The sequence below is a fragment of the Tympanuchus pallidicinctus genome, unplaced genomic scaffold, assembly GCF_026119805.1.
Source record: "Tympanuchus pallidicinctus isolate F22 unplaced genomic scaffold, pur_lepc_1.0 scaffold2, whole genome shotgun sequence".
Taxonomy (NCBI): domain Eukaryota; kingdom Metazoa; phylum Chordata; class Aves; order Galliformes; family Phasianidae; genus Tympanuchus; species Tympanuchus pallidicinctus.
The window spans coordinates 31,947,281-31,968,132 of NW_026294721.1; the positions used below are offsets into that span (position 1 = coordinate 31,947,281).

The following is a 20,852-nucleotide window of genomic DNA, read 5'->3' on the forward strand; positions in this document are numbered from 1 at the left end:
GCAGCTCAAATAATATTTATTTGTGTGTACAGTAATGACTTTCTTTACTGACTGAATCAGAACAAAAGTCCAGCAACTGCAAAACAACCACAGACAGATAGAGAGTTCTCTTTTTTATACTTTTTGATTGTGGCTTTTAAGAAATATATTTTAAATTTTCAAATGTGAACAACCAAAAATGCAATGCTCAAACCTTTTAAAGACAAACAAGCAAATTGCTGGGAAAAAAACCAGCAGATTGTTCAGAGTAATTAAAAACAATTAAAAAAAGGAAACGCAAGAAATTAATCTGTGAATGGATATATTTCCCTTTCTTACTCATTTGTATGTAGCTCCATAAGGAGACAGGTGTGTAGCTGAACAGACAGACACATAATTAACCATTACTTAACTTTTGTTTATAAGTTTATTGCATTGTTATATTAAGCATTTATTATATTTACACATAACTCTGAATCATTTAGTTAAATTTACTGAAATACTCATCATGATTCAATTATTTAGTTATAAAGATCTTCTAACTTCAAACAGAGTTAAATCCAATTCTCTCAACACAGTTTTGGAAGAAAAAGGAATTACTGGCTGAAAATGCATGCAAAAGCCTACAGTAGTTAGGTTACTAACAAGAGTTTCCTGACTTTCTAAATTTGCCTCAAAACATGAATGATATAGATCTATTTTATGAAGCTGGGAATTTTAAAAACAAGCAAGCAAAATCAAATGATAATGAAACTGCTCTGATTTTTGCCATGTCAAGTCTTCAATCAAATATATGTATGCATATGTGCACAAATATGTATGTCTCAATGTACACACGTGCATACCTAGGTAAGTATACATAAATACACGCACATTGACATGCCAAAAGATTCCAGAGGTAAGTATGTAGGCTGACAAATAAAACCACCAGTATGAAATAGTCCTAAACAACAAAAAAGTAATAAATATTCAGTGAGATATATGGCATTATTATAAAGTGCTCTACTAAAATCTCACTTATTAAAATAACAACAAACAATATTTTCCTTTTTGTCTTAGTTGATTTAGATAATTTGAGAAAGCCATTAAATACTCATTATATATCGGTGATTCTATGCTTCCTTTTTAAATTTTAAACAAAAAAACATACCAAAAGCTAAAACACAAAGCAGCTAAATGAAGCAGTCCTAATGGAGCCTTTCAGGCGCTTGTCCTCAATTTCACTAACAACTGTGAAAGTTCAAATGCTAGAGCATATGAATTAAGAAATATAAACTCAATAAAAATTATGAACCTAAAATTAAAAAAAAAAAAAGAAAAGAAGGAGAAGAAGAAAAAAGGAAAAAAATCAAATTGACTGTAAGAACATTGACAAACTTTGCACCCACTGAAGAGTTTCTATCCTACTTAGAAATTGTGAGGTTTGAACTGCAGAAAATACCACCTTACCCTGTGCATTCCTATCCTCTCCCTCAAACAGCAATGTAGCTGTATGGACATCTAGCTCTTAGGTCTCGTTTTCCCACATTCCATTTTTTTCAAAAGTAAACTGGCTCATATTGCTGTTATCTCATCCATTCAGCTTCCACCCTTTTGATTTTCAGGTAGACTCACAGAAGGTTACATCTATAATAGTATAAACATCTTAAACAGCTTTGTGACATTTCTTCCATACCACCAGAAGTTAAAAATGAAACAGTAGTATTGAAGAAAAACATCCTCAGGAAATAAAGTGAAAAAAATGAAACAGCCCATCATATAAATCTGTTTAACTGAATTATAAAGAAATACCTTTCCATCTTTCAGTACAGCAATTTTGGTGCATTTCCCCCCCCCCCCCCCCCTTTTGTTGACATTCCCTCTCACTCAACCATAGTAATTTTTTGTATTTTTTTCCATGAATTTATGTCTAAACAACTTCTTTTTATCATTTAGAAAAACAAACAACAACAACAAAAATCCAAACAAAAAAAAAGAAATCAGAAGAAAACAAACAAAAAACCTGATCACTAAATGGCCAAATGGTCATTTTGAATGTGTGTTGGAAAGAGCACTGAAGCCTAACACAATTCAGCTCTAAAATCTCAGTTGAATTTAATAGCACATAAATGTATTTTGCATCAGAAATCTAACATAGCCCCAAGAGGGCATCCTCTGTTGTGCAACTCTGCTGGAGTAAATTCATCCCATGCAGGGTCATCACCCCTCCCCTATGTGCTTACTATTGCTCCATACCACTTCAGCCCTAATTTGAAGACAAGTGAAAATTAGCTAGTGCACAAGTCTCGTGCTGACTCTCTTTGTGGAAGTGAAATTCATACAGGATTGGTAAAATCTCCTGGCTTGCAATAAATGCATAATGGCAGTATTGTCTCCTTTCCCCTGCAAGAACTAAGAAATACTGGACTGCTTGACTCAATTTACATTATTTAACAATATATTCCTTGCATCTGCTGGAAAAGAGAGAAAAAAGCAAAACTAATAAAAATATTAACAGCTGAGCAAGAAAATAAGTCTTCAGTACACTACCTGGCACACCACCAATATACATATTTATAAGCTACATCATAAATAGTGCACTAAGAGAAAAACAATATCCTCAGTTGCATTTCAGAAGCTTCCCTCATTAAACACCAAAGCATCACATTTAAGTTATAAACACTTTTATGCATAGATTCAATGTGATTTCCTTCCCAAGGTACTGAAAGCTTCCTAAAACTTCAGCTGTGAACAGAGGACTCCCAGTTCCTTGTTCTGAAGATCTAATCTGACATTTCTGTCTTGTCAAATGCAACTCAACTAGCACTTTGTTTTGGCTAGTGTTCTGGTAGTACATGCCATGATGTAAGGAACAGTATCCCTTCTACGCTTTCTTTCAAGTGGCCTCTTCTAAGTCACTCCTGTTTGCTCGTGTTGCCATCTATGCTTAATTGCTTTGTAAAAACATACGTACTCTGCAGGCCCATCAGAGACCTTCCTGCTAAAAGCACAGATACGGCTTCATATATCAGAGCATCAGATGATTATTCGTTGTTGAACTGCATTCATACCAAGTAAGCCTATTTTTGCTTTGAGTTCCTTTTTAAAGGAGTTTAGCTTCAGTACTTCTAGATACACTTTAGAAAACATCAGCAAAATAAAGTGATCTGGATCACTGAAGCCAATCTCATTTTGTTTGTTGAACAGTAGCAAAACCAACACATTAGTATCAGCTATTTATTTTTAGAGAAGTTTCCCTTCTCATATGTAAGTATATATATATATGTGGTCATAAAATCACGAACCTGATAATACGCCAAGCGCAGATGTAAAGGCACTCTAATAGTTTGGCTTGGGTTCGATTCCCAATTCCCATCTTTTTATGAAGCAAATCCCTAACTGATAAGGACTTTAAAAATAGTGTACAAACACCTAAACTTTCCACATTTCTCTTCCATTTTTAACATAGCATATATAAATAATTCTAACCAATTATTGAACACAGACATTTTGACCTTTCCTTCTGCTCAGTACACTTGCTAAATAAGATGAGTTCCAAGAATCAGATGTTGATAGAGTGAGCATGTTTCTTGCAAAGTGGCTTGTCCTTCTTCGAGAAGAAAGTCTGACCCTCCAAACTGTCATTACATACCTGAAATGGGATCAGAAAGAAAACAACACCCAATTCAGATGGAGGAATTGCACTACACATTATTCAGAATGCCTAGTCATGGCACTATAGTATGTAAAAGTATATTCAAAGCCTAACAATTATTACCATTTTTTTCAGGGGTGTTCTCTGTGATGCAGAGTTAATGGTCAATGCAAGCATAGCCTGCTTTAAGTCGATAGGTTCTTAACTTGGAGCAGCATTTACAAAAATTTATCCCACCAGCAGGATAACAGGATTTTGGGGTGTGTGGGGGTGTGTGTGTTTGTGTGTGTGTGTGTGAGAGACAGTAAGAGAGAATGCCACTGAATCTTAGAAGATCATACTTTGGCTATAGTATCTTTATGTCAAAAGCACTCTTGATACCTAAGAAATGCAGCCTGTTCCTTTATGGCCTTAAACGTTTGTTTTAGGGAAGTAAATGTCAAGGGTTAAATGCTAGGACACAGGGCTGCAACTCAGGCCAAAGCATCTGGACGGGTGCCAAAGGCTCACAATAGCAACATACCTTCCAAATAACTGTGAAAGTGCTTTTTGTTTGGGTTCTGAGGACTGAAAGGCATTTTAGCTGTAACTCCCATATCAGTCAGGTTAGCACAAGTACTGCCGCCATGGGTTTGTTTAAAAAGTAGAATAGCTTTTCTTACCGAACATACAAAGCAAGTGTCATGCCAAGTGTGGCCCAGGGCTTCAAGGAACCTGTCTCCAGCTTCAATGGGGAATTCACAGCCGTGGCACATAGTACCGAAGAGGGCATAGTAATCTGCAGCAAACACAAATTTTTAAGATGAAGTATACACAGAAAAGCAAGACTGACCCCTAGAAATCTTTGTGCTTTTCCTTTCAGTGGCAGTGGGTCTGCACTCGTTGACTTTTGTATTATTAGGTACACAGTATAAAGAGGACCTAGACTGAAAGAAAGGGATATCCTCCTTTCATTGGTCATTCAGTTCTCTTCCCCTTCTTATCCTTTCAACTGAGCAGAATGAGCACTGCTTCCATCTCCTTGGTGTTTCATTTCCTTGAGAACAATAGAGTGCTCAGCAGGAGGGGGAATGCACTCCCTGCAGGGCACCAGTACAGACCCTGCCTGCTACTTATGTTCTCTCAGATTGTGCTTTGAAAGCATGCCCCGGTTTCATGCTGCCTGCTTACATGACAAACCTCCTTGGTTGCATTCTGGCACAATATTTGTCCTAGATTGTTTTACACAAAATCATACAATATTTAGCCTCCCATCCTAAATAGAATATAGCAATTTATAACAAGTCAGAGTCTTCCAGTCACTAGAGCTTATTTCGTGGGTCTTTAAAACACAACCTAAAAACCCAGGGGCTTTAGCCAGTATACTTATTGCATTTAACAAAAAGTACCACTATGGCATCAGGATGGTTATTAGCAACTAGCATAGTAGGAAAGTATTCATACCATTATTTTTATGGCAGTGGAGAGTTTGAAAAAGAGAGAGCAGGGCAAGAGATATGTGTGAAGTTGGGTGAGAGGCACATACAACCTTCCACATCCTCACACTCCCTCTTGCATGGGAAAGTTGCTTCTCTGTGCACACCCATATTATGGACCATGAGACACTGCAGCCCTCCACTTTCAATCTGTGCAGACGTAAACTTCAATTCGTCTGGTCTTTCCTGTTTATTTCTACTTTCAGTGCTTTTTCTTGCACAGAACACAATAGCACTATGGCTCTAACATGAAAAAAAATTGGGATTAGCAAGCTGTCATGCCAAATGTATAATGTCACATAATATTACATCTTCATAAAATGGATTATAAAGTGACAACTCTAATGAAGCTTTTAACTGTATCCTTTATAGTAACACTCCAGCACTTCCAGGGAAATCAGATATTCAGGCCCTTCATCAGGAAGCCTTAAAAGGAGCAGCAAGGAGGCTACAAGGAGATTCTGTTCTTTTGCTTGATTATTGAGAGTTATGTGCCACAGTGTTAATTGCTGCAGTGACAACAGAGATTTATCATGTGTGCCCAGCACAGGGAGAGTTCTGTTTCAGCTCAGTAAAACAGTGTTTTCTATAGTGATCTCAAAGAGCATCATCTGGACGAGAAAAGCTATCAGTGGCAAGAAACACCTTCACCAATTTCCTTCCTTAGTCTATGCCGTTGGAATGAATTTGGAAATGTTAAGAAGACAGACAGTGAAAATATCAAATGGTAGAACACCTCCATCCGAAACCTCTGAAGGGCAAGGTCTCATGACCATGCTGTCTCAGCTCTTCACATTCATGTTCACACAATCTTCTACTGATATTTTCCAGGTGCCAGCCATTACAACATTTTGTAACGTGCACTATGGTTTGTGTTACTAACTTTATTGGCTTTTCTTCTGAAGAAAGAGCAGTAGATAAGGCAGAATGAAGGGCATCAACTTTCTTTCACATGCTCAAACTGTGATACCACAGAAGTCTTCCAACACACTTCTCATATAATAATACAGTTCTCCCTGCGTGCAGCGTTTTCAAAACTAGGTTACTAACTCTGAACTGTTATATTGTAAAGTTGTAGACGTTTGCACATTTAATTAAATTTTAGCACTCAAATAAAAGAAAATAAAATTGAACTTTTTGCAGATTAAAGCTCCCTCATACTGATAACCATCAGTGTGACAATTTCAAATACAAATTTAAAATTAGAACCCTTCATTGCATTAGGAAGAAGGAAATTTGGCAGTGATATTTACTCCCTATTCCTTTAAAGTTAGTTGCAGGCCCTTAACTCCAGCTGGACTGAAAGTCTTTGAAGAATGCATACATCTCAAATTAACATCTAGTTAGAGAGCCAGAGCCATCTCAGCACATCACTGTCAACAGCATCTTGTGTGTCTGCCTTAACTTGCACTAGGACCTTTTATCTCAGAAATAAATTTCACAAATAGTATAATATTCTTGACCTTTTATCCATGTTTCCTGCTTGGAGCACAGAAAAGCATGCATTTTGTGCAAGGGAGCTGTAACAGTAGCACAAATCAATGCACCGCACAACATATGGGTCATTTGGTGAGAGGAACAAGAATTCAGTGTTAGCAGAACAAACCCAGTCATGAGCTTTCCACCCAAAGGGGAGTAATCGATCCCTCTGGTACTATTTTTGAATCATCAAATAGCTCCAAGATCAGAGGCTTCAGACAGTTTCAGGATGAAATTTCACCATGCTGTCACACTGGAGGATGCTGCTTGTATATCCATTTCCTGTGCTGCTCCACAAAATCCAATAGGAGCAACATGTTACCCTACTTGTGTAACTGAATTAGCAGTAATCTACTTTGTCCTTTCACATCCGCCAACACCTCATCAAATCTGCTCCAACTGAAAATATGGATAAATTTTGCCTGCCTTCTTCACCCATTCAGCGTCTATTATTCTTCATAGCACCCACTTTGAACAGCTGTAGGATCAACTTGGAAGGAAATCTCAGCTTCAAAGAATTTATTAGGATTTCAAACTAGATTTCTTCCCAGTCAAACTACTTCCACCACTTGGTAAAAATGCAATGCTCCTTATAGTAGAGGAAAAACATGGAAAAACTTTGTGTGACAATTCTGACACAGATGTAAATAATGCACAGTGCAAAAATAGACAATTCTAATATATTGTTTTTATTCTACGTGGAACTTTTTTACAGATGACATCTATTTCTGCCCTAGCACAAAATAGCACAAGGGAATTCTTAAGAAAACTAAGGAATTGATATAAATGAAAAATGTTCATGTTAATCATATAGGAAGATGCAATTAGCTGGAAGTGCTAACAAAACAAAACTAAAAAAAAAAAACACAAAAACAGAAACAAAAAACTGAATTTCTCTGCCACATTTTTCACATATTACTGCTCAACAGGCTTTCATATGCTATACTCCTATCACTGTATTTTTCTCCCGGTGTCCTTATTTACTTTTTTATTTTTATCCTAACCTTATGTTTCACTGAATCTGCAAACACTTCCTGGGCAGACTGCTTGCTCTTGGAAGTAGCTTCCCCACTGTGAATAAGGCTATTCAAAGAAAAGCACATTGCTCTACAGATATTTGCTCATTTAGTAAATAAGCAGATCAACTATTTTAAAGCCAACCAGAAAATCAACTTAAAATGCTTTGCTGTATCACCGATACCTACAGTTGAGAACTTAAAAGAAACAACAAGTAAAACCAGTGACAAGAAGCCTGCTCCTACTGAAACCAATGAATATGTTCTTACCATCTTTTCTGCAGAAGAAACTCACTGCAAACTAAAGTGTCTACTACATTTGTTGTTAGCGTGAACTGAAATTCCAAAGTTATACGAATTTGCTAGGACACTTCTATACCAAAGTGAAGCTTGAGAAAAAAAGAATTAATATTATTTTTTAAACCTTATTAAGCTGTTTCTCTGCACAGCTGCACTAATCTTTGCTTATGTTACTTCTTACCCGTCTCACAGTAGGGATCACCATCTTCTAAGTGGAAGACATTATTGCGGATAGGGTTATGACAGGCCACACACACGAAGCAGGAAACATGCCAAGTTTGTTTCAAAGCATTTATTACTTCCTGTGGGGATTAGAAAGAGAGTTATTAACACATTATTTTGATGTGACGACTAGATTGTGGTGACAGTGCTTCCACACTTGGTACGTTTCAAGAATACTTTGCTTCCTACTGCTACTTTGAACACTGTGCATGCAGTTTCTGCTGATATTAAACTCTATATAGTGATTTATTTATGGCGCATTTCCTTATTTGTCAGAAACAATTCTACATAAAGCTACCAAAAAACCAGGAGCCTGACATATTTAACAGCTCATTTGTTCCCCTTCTTCATCTTACTTAGGATCTTATCTACAACAGTCCCCTGAAGTATGAGAAGAAGTATCTTTGACATCTCCTGAAGTCTGTGAATAGTTAATCGTAAATTATCATGCGAGTGAAAATTATTACTGCTCTGTGCTGTTTTGGAAGACAATATAACGCCAAATATGACTTGAGAACCATGCTGCCAAAGCCCTGCATAACCCCAGTTGCATAAGAGTACAGACACGCAATTTCTGCAATAAAGCAGCGAGCAATGAGCTGGCAGGCTCAAATTAGTAATATTAGGGCCGAGTGGGATAATACATCTTTCTATTAGCATTACCATAGGGAATATTTCACTATTTCAAGTCTAGCCAACCAGTGTGTTTCCCAGTGTCCAGTTTGGTTAAGGAGGATTATTTATTTTCCTTTCTTTTTTTTTCCTTTTTTTCTGCAAAGAGCTGCCAATTAAAAGCATTTTGCTGAAGAAAATCTAGTAATAGCAAACAGTTACAGAACAGATTAATGAAAACAGGGGCTTAACTTGAAAGATCAAATGAGACTACACCACTACCAAAACATTAGAGAGAGACTGAAAAGGCTCAACATTTAATATATACATATATTTATATATACACGCTCCATATGTGATGGGAACATAAGAGGTATGCCAGGGTACATCTGGAGGAATACAGGCTAAGAATTTCATTACTGAGATGCAGCGAACACAGTAGTTAATGCTCTCACTAAAGTTTGGGTTAGCCACTGATCACTTACTCCAAGGATCTTCCTCTGGCACTTGGAACACTCAGGTGCGAAGAACTTCTCATAGCAGACCTCACAGTACAGAGCCCCTTTCTCTTCCACAAATCCAATGTAAGCCATGGAAGTCTTGCAGTGAGCACAGTTAAATTCCTCTGGGTGCCATGACTTCCCCAGGGCCACCAAGAAAGGTCCTCTGGTTAGGAAGAAAAGATTAGTTAGCAAATGTCATTGAAGTGATTGATGTGATTCCTGCTGAAGCTTCTAATTTACCTCTGCAACACCATCACACTGTTCACAATATGGTATTGCTCCACTCCTCTTCCCTTGGATGGGATTGTGAGAAAGTGCCAAATGTCAACTAGTGCTATTTGCATGGTACTATCTCTCAGAGACCCATGGCCCCAGTAACAACTAATTCTTTTCACTTCATGGCATTTCAGAAATCCTGTTTTAGTATTGCATTGTGTACAATGCTGAAGTGGCTACTAAGGAAAAGGGAAGAAAAAAAAGAAAAGAAAAAAGAAAATTGTTCCATGTTCCCAGCTGTTTCTACCTACTGCAAACAGACTCAGTGATACCATCAGCTCTCTTCCAGCATGTAATTGTATCAAGGCCACAAATGTTAAAGTACCCTTGACTCCATTGAGAGCCAATTACAACATTTTCTTGTAAAACAAAAATTCCGTAGCTGTCCTTATACAGCAAGTTTTTTGCAAGATAGACCATTCAGTTGCTTTTTGTGAGTTTGTTTGTTTTCCCCAGAAGCTAATTAATATTGGACCATTTTCTTCAAGAACAGTTCTTCTCCCTTCCCCTTCCCCCAAACACAAAGCATTTGTCTAGCAAATGCAATATGGTTAATGCACAAAATGAAATCTGCCATTTCTATGCAAACAAACATCTTAGTTTTTAAGTCACAACTCTCTGGCATATATCTCTGCATCAGCATTCAATTGAAAACATAATCAGCATGCCTAATTTTTTCACCAAAAATATTTACTTTAATGAGGTGCCTCCTGAGTCCCACCAACACTCAACCTTTCAGAATTTGTGTTTTAAGTGAACACTGTGGCTCAAGTCATTTCTAGCATCAAATTTCACACTTCTGTGATACCACTAATAAAGATACCATTCTTACAGTAACAAGCCAGGATTTTTTCCTGATCTAATACTTCACTGCAGAAGTGCTTAGTTAGCTAGTGTCACCACCCTACTTGCTAAACAATTTTGGAAACTGATTAAGAAACAAAGATGTTTTTCTATAAGACAAACATTCTCCTATGAGCAAAGAAATGACAACAACAGAAACAAAAACCTGAAAGTTTGTTTCCAGGATTGTGCTGATTGTTAGATAAGAAAATAAATGAGCAGAAAGTGATGCCTTTGGGAGGAACAGATAATTATTTTTCTTTCTTTTCTATGTTTTCTCTGGAGAATGTCATATATTTTCAACAGGAGGAGAAGTCAAAGACAGAAAGACTGAAGCAGATTCATGTGTATGCTGCAATGAAGACGATACTGAAGCAGTTTCTTCCATTTACCTCTGATTAGCATAAAGAAAGCAGTGAAACAGTTCCTGGAGTAGCTCCCAGCCCTCAAGGAGTGAGCCTGGGGATCCCAGTGGATGCCTGAACAGTGCAAACACTGACCTAACCTGATACCCTCCTGCTGCCATACAAGCACCTTTCTGCATCAGTGCCCTTTCAGTTATGTACCAATCAAACAATACAAGTCCTTGTGTACAACAAAGCACTCTCCTGGTGCAGTGTCAGCACAGGCTAATTTAATAGATTCATTAAGACAGGACTGACATTGAAGAGGCTCTCTCTGTGCTACAGGCAGGATTGAGTTTCTGGCCATCTGCACTGCAATGATAGGCCTGGTTAGTTATGAAATGGAAAGAAAGCATGCTAGCAACCAGAAGGGAAGGAATTTTTACAACATCTGCAACATTTAGCTCTCCACAGTTTACAGTTCTGACATATTGAGGTTAGCCATTCAATACAGCATGTAGGACCCCAGACGAAAAGTGCACAAGAGTGCATCTACAGAGTTTCATTCCCAAAAGTCCCCAGGAAGCCGTGGCCGTGCCCTGCACAATGTTTCCTAGGTGTTCCATTAGCAGGCTTGCTCCATCTGCACATGTGTCCAGAGGAGCACTTTCTAAATGTGATTTCACTTTTAATCAGGCCATAGTTTAAACATGTCAAACTGACATTGCAGCTTAATGATACCTCTTACTTAAAAGCTGCCCCAAAGCATATGGGAAGAAAAAAAAAAAAAAATTGGAAAAAAATAAACACCTGCCATGTAAAAAACTAAAACATGATATTCAGAACTTGGAGGTGTTCCTGGTCTCTGCATACTTTCATGATCAAAAAGATAACTTTCGGTTATCAAAGGAATTTATTTCCCTGCTTTCATTCAAAAAGGAGTTAAAATGCCTAATTTGGCACAGCCGTGCACCCTGATGGGAAGTACCCAGAGCAGGAAATGCTAGGAAGATGGCTACAAATGACTTTATTCTTTCATGTACATTAACAAAACAACAACAACCCCTTTCTGTCAACTATCTTTTAGTAACCTAGCCAAATTTTACAAGTGGAGCTCAAAAAACATCTTGCTTCTAGTTGATGATAAGGAATGGTAACATAACTAGCAACAGTTGGCTATGAATGCACCTTCGTTCCAAGCTAGCTTCAAATGCTAACTGCTGACATTACCATCTAAGACTACATGAACCAAACCCACAGATGGAGGCAAACAGTAGTAACTTTATTATTATTATTATTATTTTTTAAGAGATTCCGGTGTATTTACATCAGTAGTTACATACTGTTACATCCCGAAGGATCACTAGGTACATATATTTGGTAGCCTTGTAAAACATCTGGGTCCCATATGTAGCAATGAAACAGGGTCAAATTGGAATAAAAAGTAAGTAATGTACAAAGAATGTAAGGATAATTTCAGTATTTTTCCATTTGTAACTATGTATAACTTTATCAATATGTTCATGATGTATTAGTATGGTAATAATCTAGCTTCTCACGTGTCTTCGATTATGATAGAAATCCAGAACTGAAATTTGGTGGTAGAAAGATCAAAAGGATTTCCACATCTGGTGAATTGGTGAGGCCAATTGTTTTGTAGTTAACTATTCTTTTTCTCCTCATTTGAAAATATCATGATATATAATGACATACATGGAGATGGGATATGGATGTATGGAAGATGCTGAAGGGAAGCACCATTTGTACTTTTTCCCTAGTCCCTTTAAGATAATTAAGATCCATGAAAAGGTGACAAAAGCAAATCACCATTCAGAGGCAGACACACTTAAGAAACGTTCTAAGACTAGATATAGGGAAAACACATTTGGACTTAAAAGGCAGAGTGAACTCTGCACTGAAGCACTCAGTGAGACTGCCTGATAACCAGAAGTCTTCATCAGAAAATGTCAGGAGTTCATCAGACTAACGCAGCAAGTAGATCAAGAGAAATTTAGTTTGCCTCCAACTTGATACTTACAGACACAGAAACAAAAGCTTACCTACTGAAGCTGTGGAAGAACTTGAAATCTTCATACAATCACTGTATCAATAATTAAAGATATATTAAAAAGTTATCAGATGCCTTTGGTTTTGGCTTAACTAGCCACGGTCATTCAATGCCTTCGTGTAAAGTAACCAATTTCACAACATATTCTGGCTTCAAAACAGATGCACAGTGCAGTGTCACTTAATCCTCCTCCTACCTTTTCATAGGTAACATGACCACTAAGGGCATGAACTGTAATTATGATAAAACTTGAAACCAAAATGCCTTTGCAATCTTTCAAATTCACTGTAGACTGTGAACATTTGGTATAATTGACATTGATTAACATGAAAACTCATCCACAAATGAAACAATGCTTGCTTTTAATAATTGAGATGGCATTTAACATATGAAGAAGTATTAAGATTTTAACAATGACAACAATTTAGGGAAAGACATGAGTATCAGTTACTATTCATAAAGAGGTGTCACTTTCAGTAGGTGACAATGGTTTAAGTACTGTCAAGTAGGGCTCATTCCTTTCTCCATATGTGATCACTAAAGAACAAAGGTTGCTTCTAGACAACTACACTCCCATACTCGCAGGGCTGAAGCTCATTTCCTTTTCAGTGGTGATTAAAGGAGAGAACAGCAGCTTGTGTTTTAAGTACTGAGAAGAGCACTCAGGAGTGATAGGTGGACTGTGCCGTGAGAGCCTACAGTACAGAGCAAAAGCAAACCCTGCTAAACTACAGGTTCTGTAAAAGGCTCTGAAGTTTCTGCTTGAAAGATGCAGCATATTGTATAAGTGCTGTGTTCGTATTACTTTTAAATGGAAATGTTAATGACAAAAATGAAAGTATACGTTTTCTCACATAGTACTTACTAGATGAATTCAAAGCTCTCCATCGCTCAGAGAACAAAGAAGTCAGACTGCTAAAAATGGATATGGTAATTATCAGATGAATCTCTTCCAAAAAGTGCAAAGGCCTTTTTGATACTAATCTTTCATTTTGCAGTGAAGCATAAGATCAGGATCATGTACATTTGTATTCAAAATTCATGTGTCTTTTTTTTTTTCTTTTCTGTTGCTTCAAAGACGTTTAGATAACATATTTTTATTCCCTTGTCATATAGAATTAAAATAGGAAAATCTTCTCCAGAACTCCACAGGAGAGTTAGCAAATAATCCCCTAAATTAACTTTTGTTAATGGAGCTAGTAGTGAAATATCGGAACACATATCTAATGGAAGCCTGCAAGTTGGACTTGATTCAACCCTAGAAAGAAGTGATCAGTCAGATGAATTTTCGATGCAGAGTTCAAGCAAGGGTTCAAGAAACCTTAAAAGTCCATCATAGAAAGCTTGATTTTCTATTATGCTGAGTGAAATCTACACATCTTATAGATATGTATCATTTTTCTAATCAAACAAGTTTCTTCCTTTAACCATGGTGAAATATAGTGCATGCTCTCCTATGTTGTTCACTGAAAACATGAACACAGGTGGAAAAAAAATAAATACTACAGTACATTACTTTGCTCTTGCAGTTCAACAGCACAGATAACAGAACAACAAAGATGATATCTTAAAAGAATATATTTCATCTAATATATTAATAATCATCTAACAATCCCTCCAAAATCCCAGTCAGATGAAAATCAAGGAGGATTTGCACACTGACATGAAAAGTGCTAAGATAATCACATCTAATTTTCAAAACTCATTGACAGAACAGTGCAGTCCAAGAGTCATTTCTTCCTCCATATGAAATTCTGACTAAACATAGAATATCTAGGAGATTGAACAAAATTTATTTATGTCAATTAGCAAACTCATTTTTGTGTATTCTGTTGATTAATCCTTTCCATTGATATTATACAAGTCAAGGACACTAACTACCCAAATGCCAGAGAGCCCACAAAGACCCTTGAAACTTGAAATGTATTAGCAAGTTACAACTAAACCAATCCTAGCAATTGTTAAAACTGTATTCCTTACTTATCTTGTATAGCTGGAGCCTGCTATCTTTCCTCCTCTCATTTAGAAATTCTGGTTAATAAATTGGCTTTTCTGATGTTAGTTTGCATTTGGTTTCCCTGTACTCTCATTTGTTTCCAGCTTGTTCATTTTCCAGTTTTACTGGCAACAATGTGAAAGTGAGAACTAACTACCTTACTCTTCTTTTGCATTTATTTTTGCCCTACTCCACCCAGCTTCCTAAATCTCTGTAAAATGCATGGCAAGGATGTGACGCAACTTTTTCCAACATTTGCAATATTCTCCCTCCATAATTTTCTCTCATTCTTAGGTTTTCTAGATAAACCACTTACAAAACTGGTGTTCTCCGTTAATGAAGTGGAACCATACAACTCTTGTGACTGAGGAATCAAAATCAATGAAAGCAAAGCAAAGTTTTGATATCAGAGAGCAGATGAGTAGATACGAACCTAATGACTTGATTGCACTGTGCACACATTGGAGTACGCTTTCCTGCAGGAATATGCTCTGCCCTCTGAACCAATGTGTCCTGCTCTGTTAGCTGAGAAGCTGTTTCAAACTTCTGACTTGGAGCAGTTGTTCCAAATGTTTTAATACTGTTTGATGTCCATCCACTGGCAGGAGCTGCAAAAAGAGTGCCGAAAGTATTTAGAAACTGTCTTTCAGTACCCAGTAAATGATTCTGAAATACAAGCAACAGGTAGATTTTGTCCAGCTTGGTGTATGCCTGCCTACTTAAAGCAACAAATTATAAAACTGGCATTTTTCCTTCCTCCTCCACCAGTAAGACTGTACTTACAGAACACCTATGAAATAACACAGAACAGTTTTAGCTAGCTTGTAAAAGCAGTGGACAAATTTCAACATGTGAAAGAATGTACAGCCTGTGAAGGCATTATTTTGCTTCAGATACAAAACCCAAAGCCAAGAATATCAGATACAAAACCCAAAGCCAAGAATATCAGTGTATGAACAAAAACAAGAAAATACGATATAGCTACTCAAAACATTTTACATTAAGTAGAAAAGATCATCCATCATTACCAACAGAATAAATAAGAATATACATTCAACATAGCACATATAGAAACTTAAAATACAGTTTTGTGTAAGGAAAACATATTTCTAAATCAAATTTAAACACTAGGCTAGCTCACTAAAAACTGACAATCTGAAGCATTACAACAGTGTCCACATCCCTTTAGGAAAGTTTTGTCTCTGACATAAAATCCACATATTTCCAGAAGTGTATACATCCACAGACTTGCATTTGCATTCTGTTTTTCAAGGTCATAGGCATAAGCTTTTATGGAGTTTGAAAAATGCATTTACAAAAATGAAATGCATAGACACCTGTTGCCAAGGGTGATGAAGAAAGAAACACTTCTCTGCTTTTCTTTCTCCTCTACAGATACGTCTAGCTTGGTAACACACAGATCACAGCAGTAGATGGTTATGGGAGTTGCTACTCCCGTCAGTGGAGAATTCTTTTTCAAAGTCAAAAAAAACCACCACCACCAACAAAAGAAACTAAACAACCCCACGTTTCCATAGTGTCTTTTTCGTAATCAGAGGCAAGCAAAACCATGATTGTTTATTCTGTGTCCTGGCTTTATTACAACCATATTAAGCCATGTAAATCAAAAAGAGATATTAAGATGTGACTGGTCAGAAAGTAACAACCAAGCAACTACAGACATGTCTGACAGCATGGGACAATGCTTCTGTTGCAAAGATGCAACGTTGTAATATACAGTGCGGATATCTGCTTCACCAATACCAATATGGAAAATAATGAGTTTGTGGACCCATTAATCTTTGTGCTAACCTTTGTGCTTTCACCCTTACCTTTTAAGTCATCTTCCAGGGATAAGATGAAAAATTGTTTCACACTACCTTTACCCTCTCAAAAAGATGCAAATGCCTTTCCCTGCTCAGATCAGTGCAGCATACTAGTTCACAGATAAACTTAAGCCAGAATGAATACTAAGAGGTTGCACTGTCTGTTGAATTTTCTTACTGCACACTACACAATTTAATAAAATAAATTCATTGAATGCTAATTAAAAGGAAAAAAAGGTTATCCTCCTGCACATCGGTGCACTAAGGTAACAGAGATTTTTTTAACACCAACGCTTTTGTACTGTAATTATGCCTGGTATTAATCCACATATCCTACTTTTTCTTATTTTTTCCTCTATATGAAGAAGCAATATAACAGTCACACACTTATTTTGTCTAACTGGCTGATTCACCAAATTTTCTCAAATCAGGTCATTTTAAGATATATATATATATATTAATGCCTTTCAGTATTTGAAATAGCAAAAAGCATTCCATATTCCCAGCTGTTAGTTTCTGTTGTTGTTTTTAATATTAAGACTACTATCTATGTATAATATATAATTAACGAATAACATCTTGAGTATAAAGACATTCAGCATCACTGAGTAGAAAGTACTCAGAAATTTGCACCTCACAAGCATGTGCTTTTGAACAAGTCACTCTGCTACTGTAGTTCATTCTAGATAAATAGCTGCTAACCTGAAAACTTAGGAAGATATAAAAATGGGAATGGTGGAAGAATGGTTTTGAAGATTAATAGCACTTTCATATTTTCACACATTGCCTTCTAATTTTCAGGCCCTATTTCACAAGAAGACAAAAAAAAATACACACTAAAACAAAACCTGTTTTAACATTGTTTTCTTCATAAATCAAATTGCAATGTAACTTCCAGTATATTGCTAACATGCATTTATCTGCTGAATCCCAAAACATCTTGCTCTTGTTTGCATCACGTAGTTAAAAAACAACAATAGCAACCACTCTTCAGCTTGCTTGAAGAAAGAAGAAGTATAAACACCGCAATCGCTTCCTTTTCTTTGGTCTCATTACTGCTTCTATTAATGTTGTATTCATGAATGATGCCTCTTGGAGCTCTGCCCAGCTTTAAAATCACTACTGATCAGGATTTATCTGTATAAACTCTCCTAAGAGTTGTTAGACAAATCACCTGTAATTCCTGAATTACTTAGAGCATACTAGAGAAGAAGATGACTATTCATCAGTTTGAGAGACAATGTTGGTTTACCAATGACCGTATGATAAAATAAAAATTCTCTTAAGCATGAACCATGCTATAAAATACGTAAGTTAGTATTGTATTGCTGTGGCCTAAGCAATAGCAATTTGGGCATTGAGGACTAGTGAAGGAAGGTGGACCCACTCTATCTCAATTGACGTGAATGAACTCAAGCTCAATGCCCAAACCAGAAAATAGACCAGCAATGTACACTAATAGCTATTTTCAGAACATACACTACACTGTTGTTTTTTCTTATTGTAAAACTCCTACAGTTGTTCTACAAGACTTTTTTTTTCCACTATCTATTCTTCCTTCTTTCTCGCTGTTTGATTTGCCTCAGACTCTTATCTTCATGATTACCATCTGAACACCAGCCTGCAGCCAGATTTTATTGACCACTTGTATCCTTCTGTAGGCCAGAAGCATGCCATTAACACTCCAGTAATTCTAGCAAAGGCTTATCGCTCTCACTGCAACACAAAAGAGCATTTTTTGTTGGTAGAGGTGAGTGGGTTTTTATTGTTATTGTTTGTCTGTAACACTAATAGTTGCCTGCTTATGATCTATATGATTTGTTTTTTTTGTTTTTAAGCTTTCTTCAACCTGGTGTTACAGAATTTCAAGTATTAGGCATATTTTGTCTTTCAGAGTGAACACTGATTTTTTCTGACTAGCCCTCCTTGTTTAAAAGCTAGTCAATTCTTATATCAAGCAAGATTGCATGGATTACAGGGAGGAAGACAACTGTTAGAGTTTCTGATTTTTTCCTCTGTTTTATTCCCTATTCCCTTTGAAACTTTTCAGACTGAATTTGGTTCTAAGCTCTGTTTCACTGTGGAAGAAGCCTAACGTGTTTATTTACTTATTAACTTTTGGTTGCTTAAACAGATCCTCTAGTTTTCAAACACAAAGGCATCATTTAAAGAAAAACATCAGCCCCTAAAAATTTCCACAGGCTTTTCCTTTGCAAACAGAGCTTTTACTGTGGCACACCAGTAATAGCAAGGTGGGTACGAATTCTCACACTCAGCCTAAGCCTCTCACCCTCTCAACTCCGGCCATCACTATGAGCCCTCCCGCAGTTCGTACTTTATACTTTGCTTTTTACCCTCTCCCTTTGGTATCAAAGCTTGGGGATGGGTTGCTGTTAACTGATGCTTTCTTTGGAAATACTGTGGACTGCAGATTTGTTGTAGGGAAGAGGCTGCAGAAAGGAGGTAGTTATGCTTCCAAATTCTTTTAAAAATGAGTAGACAGGTTCAACAATGAAAAGATGAAAAGACCAAGCACACAAGGAGAAATACATACTGTTGGATCTGCCAGCAGCTCTGTTCTCACAGAGCTGGTACCCAAGCTCTGGCAAAGTGCTCACAGGCTTGTGATTTCAAAAGATGACCTACAGGGAGGGGACAGAGAGCACTGCTGTATGCCCCACAGCATCTCGCTGTAGATTTTCTGACCCTTTCTGGCATGCAGTAGGATAGAATGCAGCAACTTGCAGGCAGGCTCTGAAATATTAGAGCTGTATATAATAAAAAATACATACATTATAATCAAAACATGACAATTCATAGGAATTATATATGTAGTCAGGATCAATTCTACCCTGAGTGCCAGAGAGGCTCACACTCTCTTCAAGTCACAGCAAAGACCTCTGTGGTTAAATTTTAGAGTTCTGCAGGCCTGCACCTTCATTCTCTCTTTAGTTAAGCCTTTCAAAGCACCGTTGATTTCCACTTGTGCATTGTCATAGCTGCTTTTTCTAGAAGACAAAACACTCTGCACCTGACTATTAACTTTCTACTTTATTAGGTTCAAGTTCTGCAAACCCTCAATGTTTGTTTTTACTGAACTCCTTGGTATGGCCAGTTTAATATTTAACAAAGTTTTAGGCAAGGTGGAGAACTGGCTTTTTCTTTCTAAAAATCCCAGTGTGACTTTGCCCTTGTTTCACTAACAATAGGCTGTTCCATTGCTGAACACATGGATAACTACAAACACAAGCAAAAGATTTTTAAGACAAAGGGAGAAAGGCGGATACGCAGCAGTGCCAAAGTCACTTTGACAGAGGTTCTCTGGTGCATAGCAACAATACAACAGCCTGAACTGTTTAACGCTCACTTAAACATAACATCAGGCTTCATGTAATATCTATAAATAACAGTGCTACTTTAACTGGTGGGAGTGCCAGAACTTCATTTTAAAGTGTTCTAACTCGGTGATTTATACACTGCTATCAAACTACTGTATTATTAATGGAAAATATAAAGGTTCATATGTCCAATTTTCTGACTTCTCTTAATATATCTGTACAGTAAGAAATCTTCCAGCTCTTTCCTCCAACTCAAACAGATGGCCGGATGAAGCAACGCGTCTGAAAAGCTCTGCTGTCAGCTCGTTACATTAACCATATATAACACCCTATCCATTCCCGGGCCTGCGTGAAATCGTACAAGTTAAATGGAGAAAACTACGGGACTAGCAAGAAGGAGAAAGAAGAAAAAAAAAGGGGGGTGTGGGGGTGGAAAATGTCATGTTCAGCAGTTCTCCCTTTGCTTGCTGCAGTCTTGGAAGCATACACAAAGTTAAAAGCCCACCGCTGATTAAAGGCAGAACAGGAAGGATTAAACCATTATCATTTCTTTAAATACTGGTGAAGGCTGGTATGTGCTCCGTGGAAAATCACAACAGGTGCGAGTGCGGCCCAATTTCAGCAATCTCTGCAACTCCAGGGGCCAGTTCCTGTGCTAGCGACCAGCCTTTCAACTGCAAAGTTTCCGACTAAATTAGCTGTAAAGGATCTTTAATTAAAATGAGTATAGTGGTTTTGGCTTGCTCAGTGTGTCTCCTTGTGATTTGCTACGTCACATACCATCACAAATTTGGCACAACTGGCAGAGCTGTTACTGAATATGTGCCTCAAGGAAAAGAAAATGAAGCCCTCCTCATTCCCCTGTACAATAGATTTTTATTTCTCTCCAGTGACAGCTCAGAACTCCATTTGTGGCCTTCTGCAGATAATATTTTGCTTCT

At 37.2% G+C, this 20,852-nt stretch overlaps 1 protein-coding gene across 10 annotated transcripts in view; it reads right to left on the reverse strand.

Moving 5' to 3' along the window:
* Nucleotides 1-387: 387 nt before the first annotated feature.
* Nucleotides 388-20,852, reverse strand: part of PDLIM5 (PDZ and LIM domain 5) — a 116,541-nt gene continuing 96,076 nt past the window's right edge. For all 10 annotated transcript variants that reach the window (XM_052682120.1, XM_052682115.1, XM_052682119.1 and 7 more), the window contains 5 exons: nt 15,181-15,355; nt 9,203-9,383; nt 8,065-8,185; nt 4,276-4,391; nt 388-3,610 (listed from right to left, as the gene is read on the reverse strand). In XM_052682120.1, coding sequence (XP_052538080.1) covers nt 3,521-3,610; nt 4,276-4,391; nt 8,065-8,185; nt 9,203-9,383; nt 15,181-15,355 — 683 coding nt within the window. In that variant the 3' untranslated portion in view covers nt 388-3,520. The remainder of the gene's footprint in view (nt 3,611-4,275; nt 4,392-8,064; nt 8,186-9,202; nt 9,384-15,180; nt 15,356-20,852) is intronic.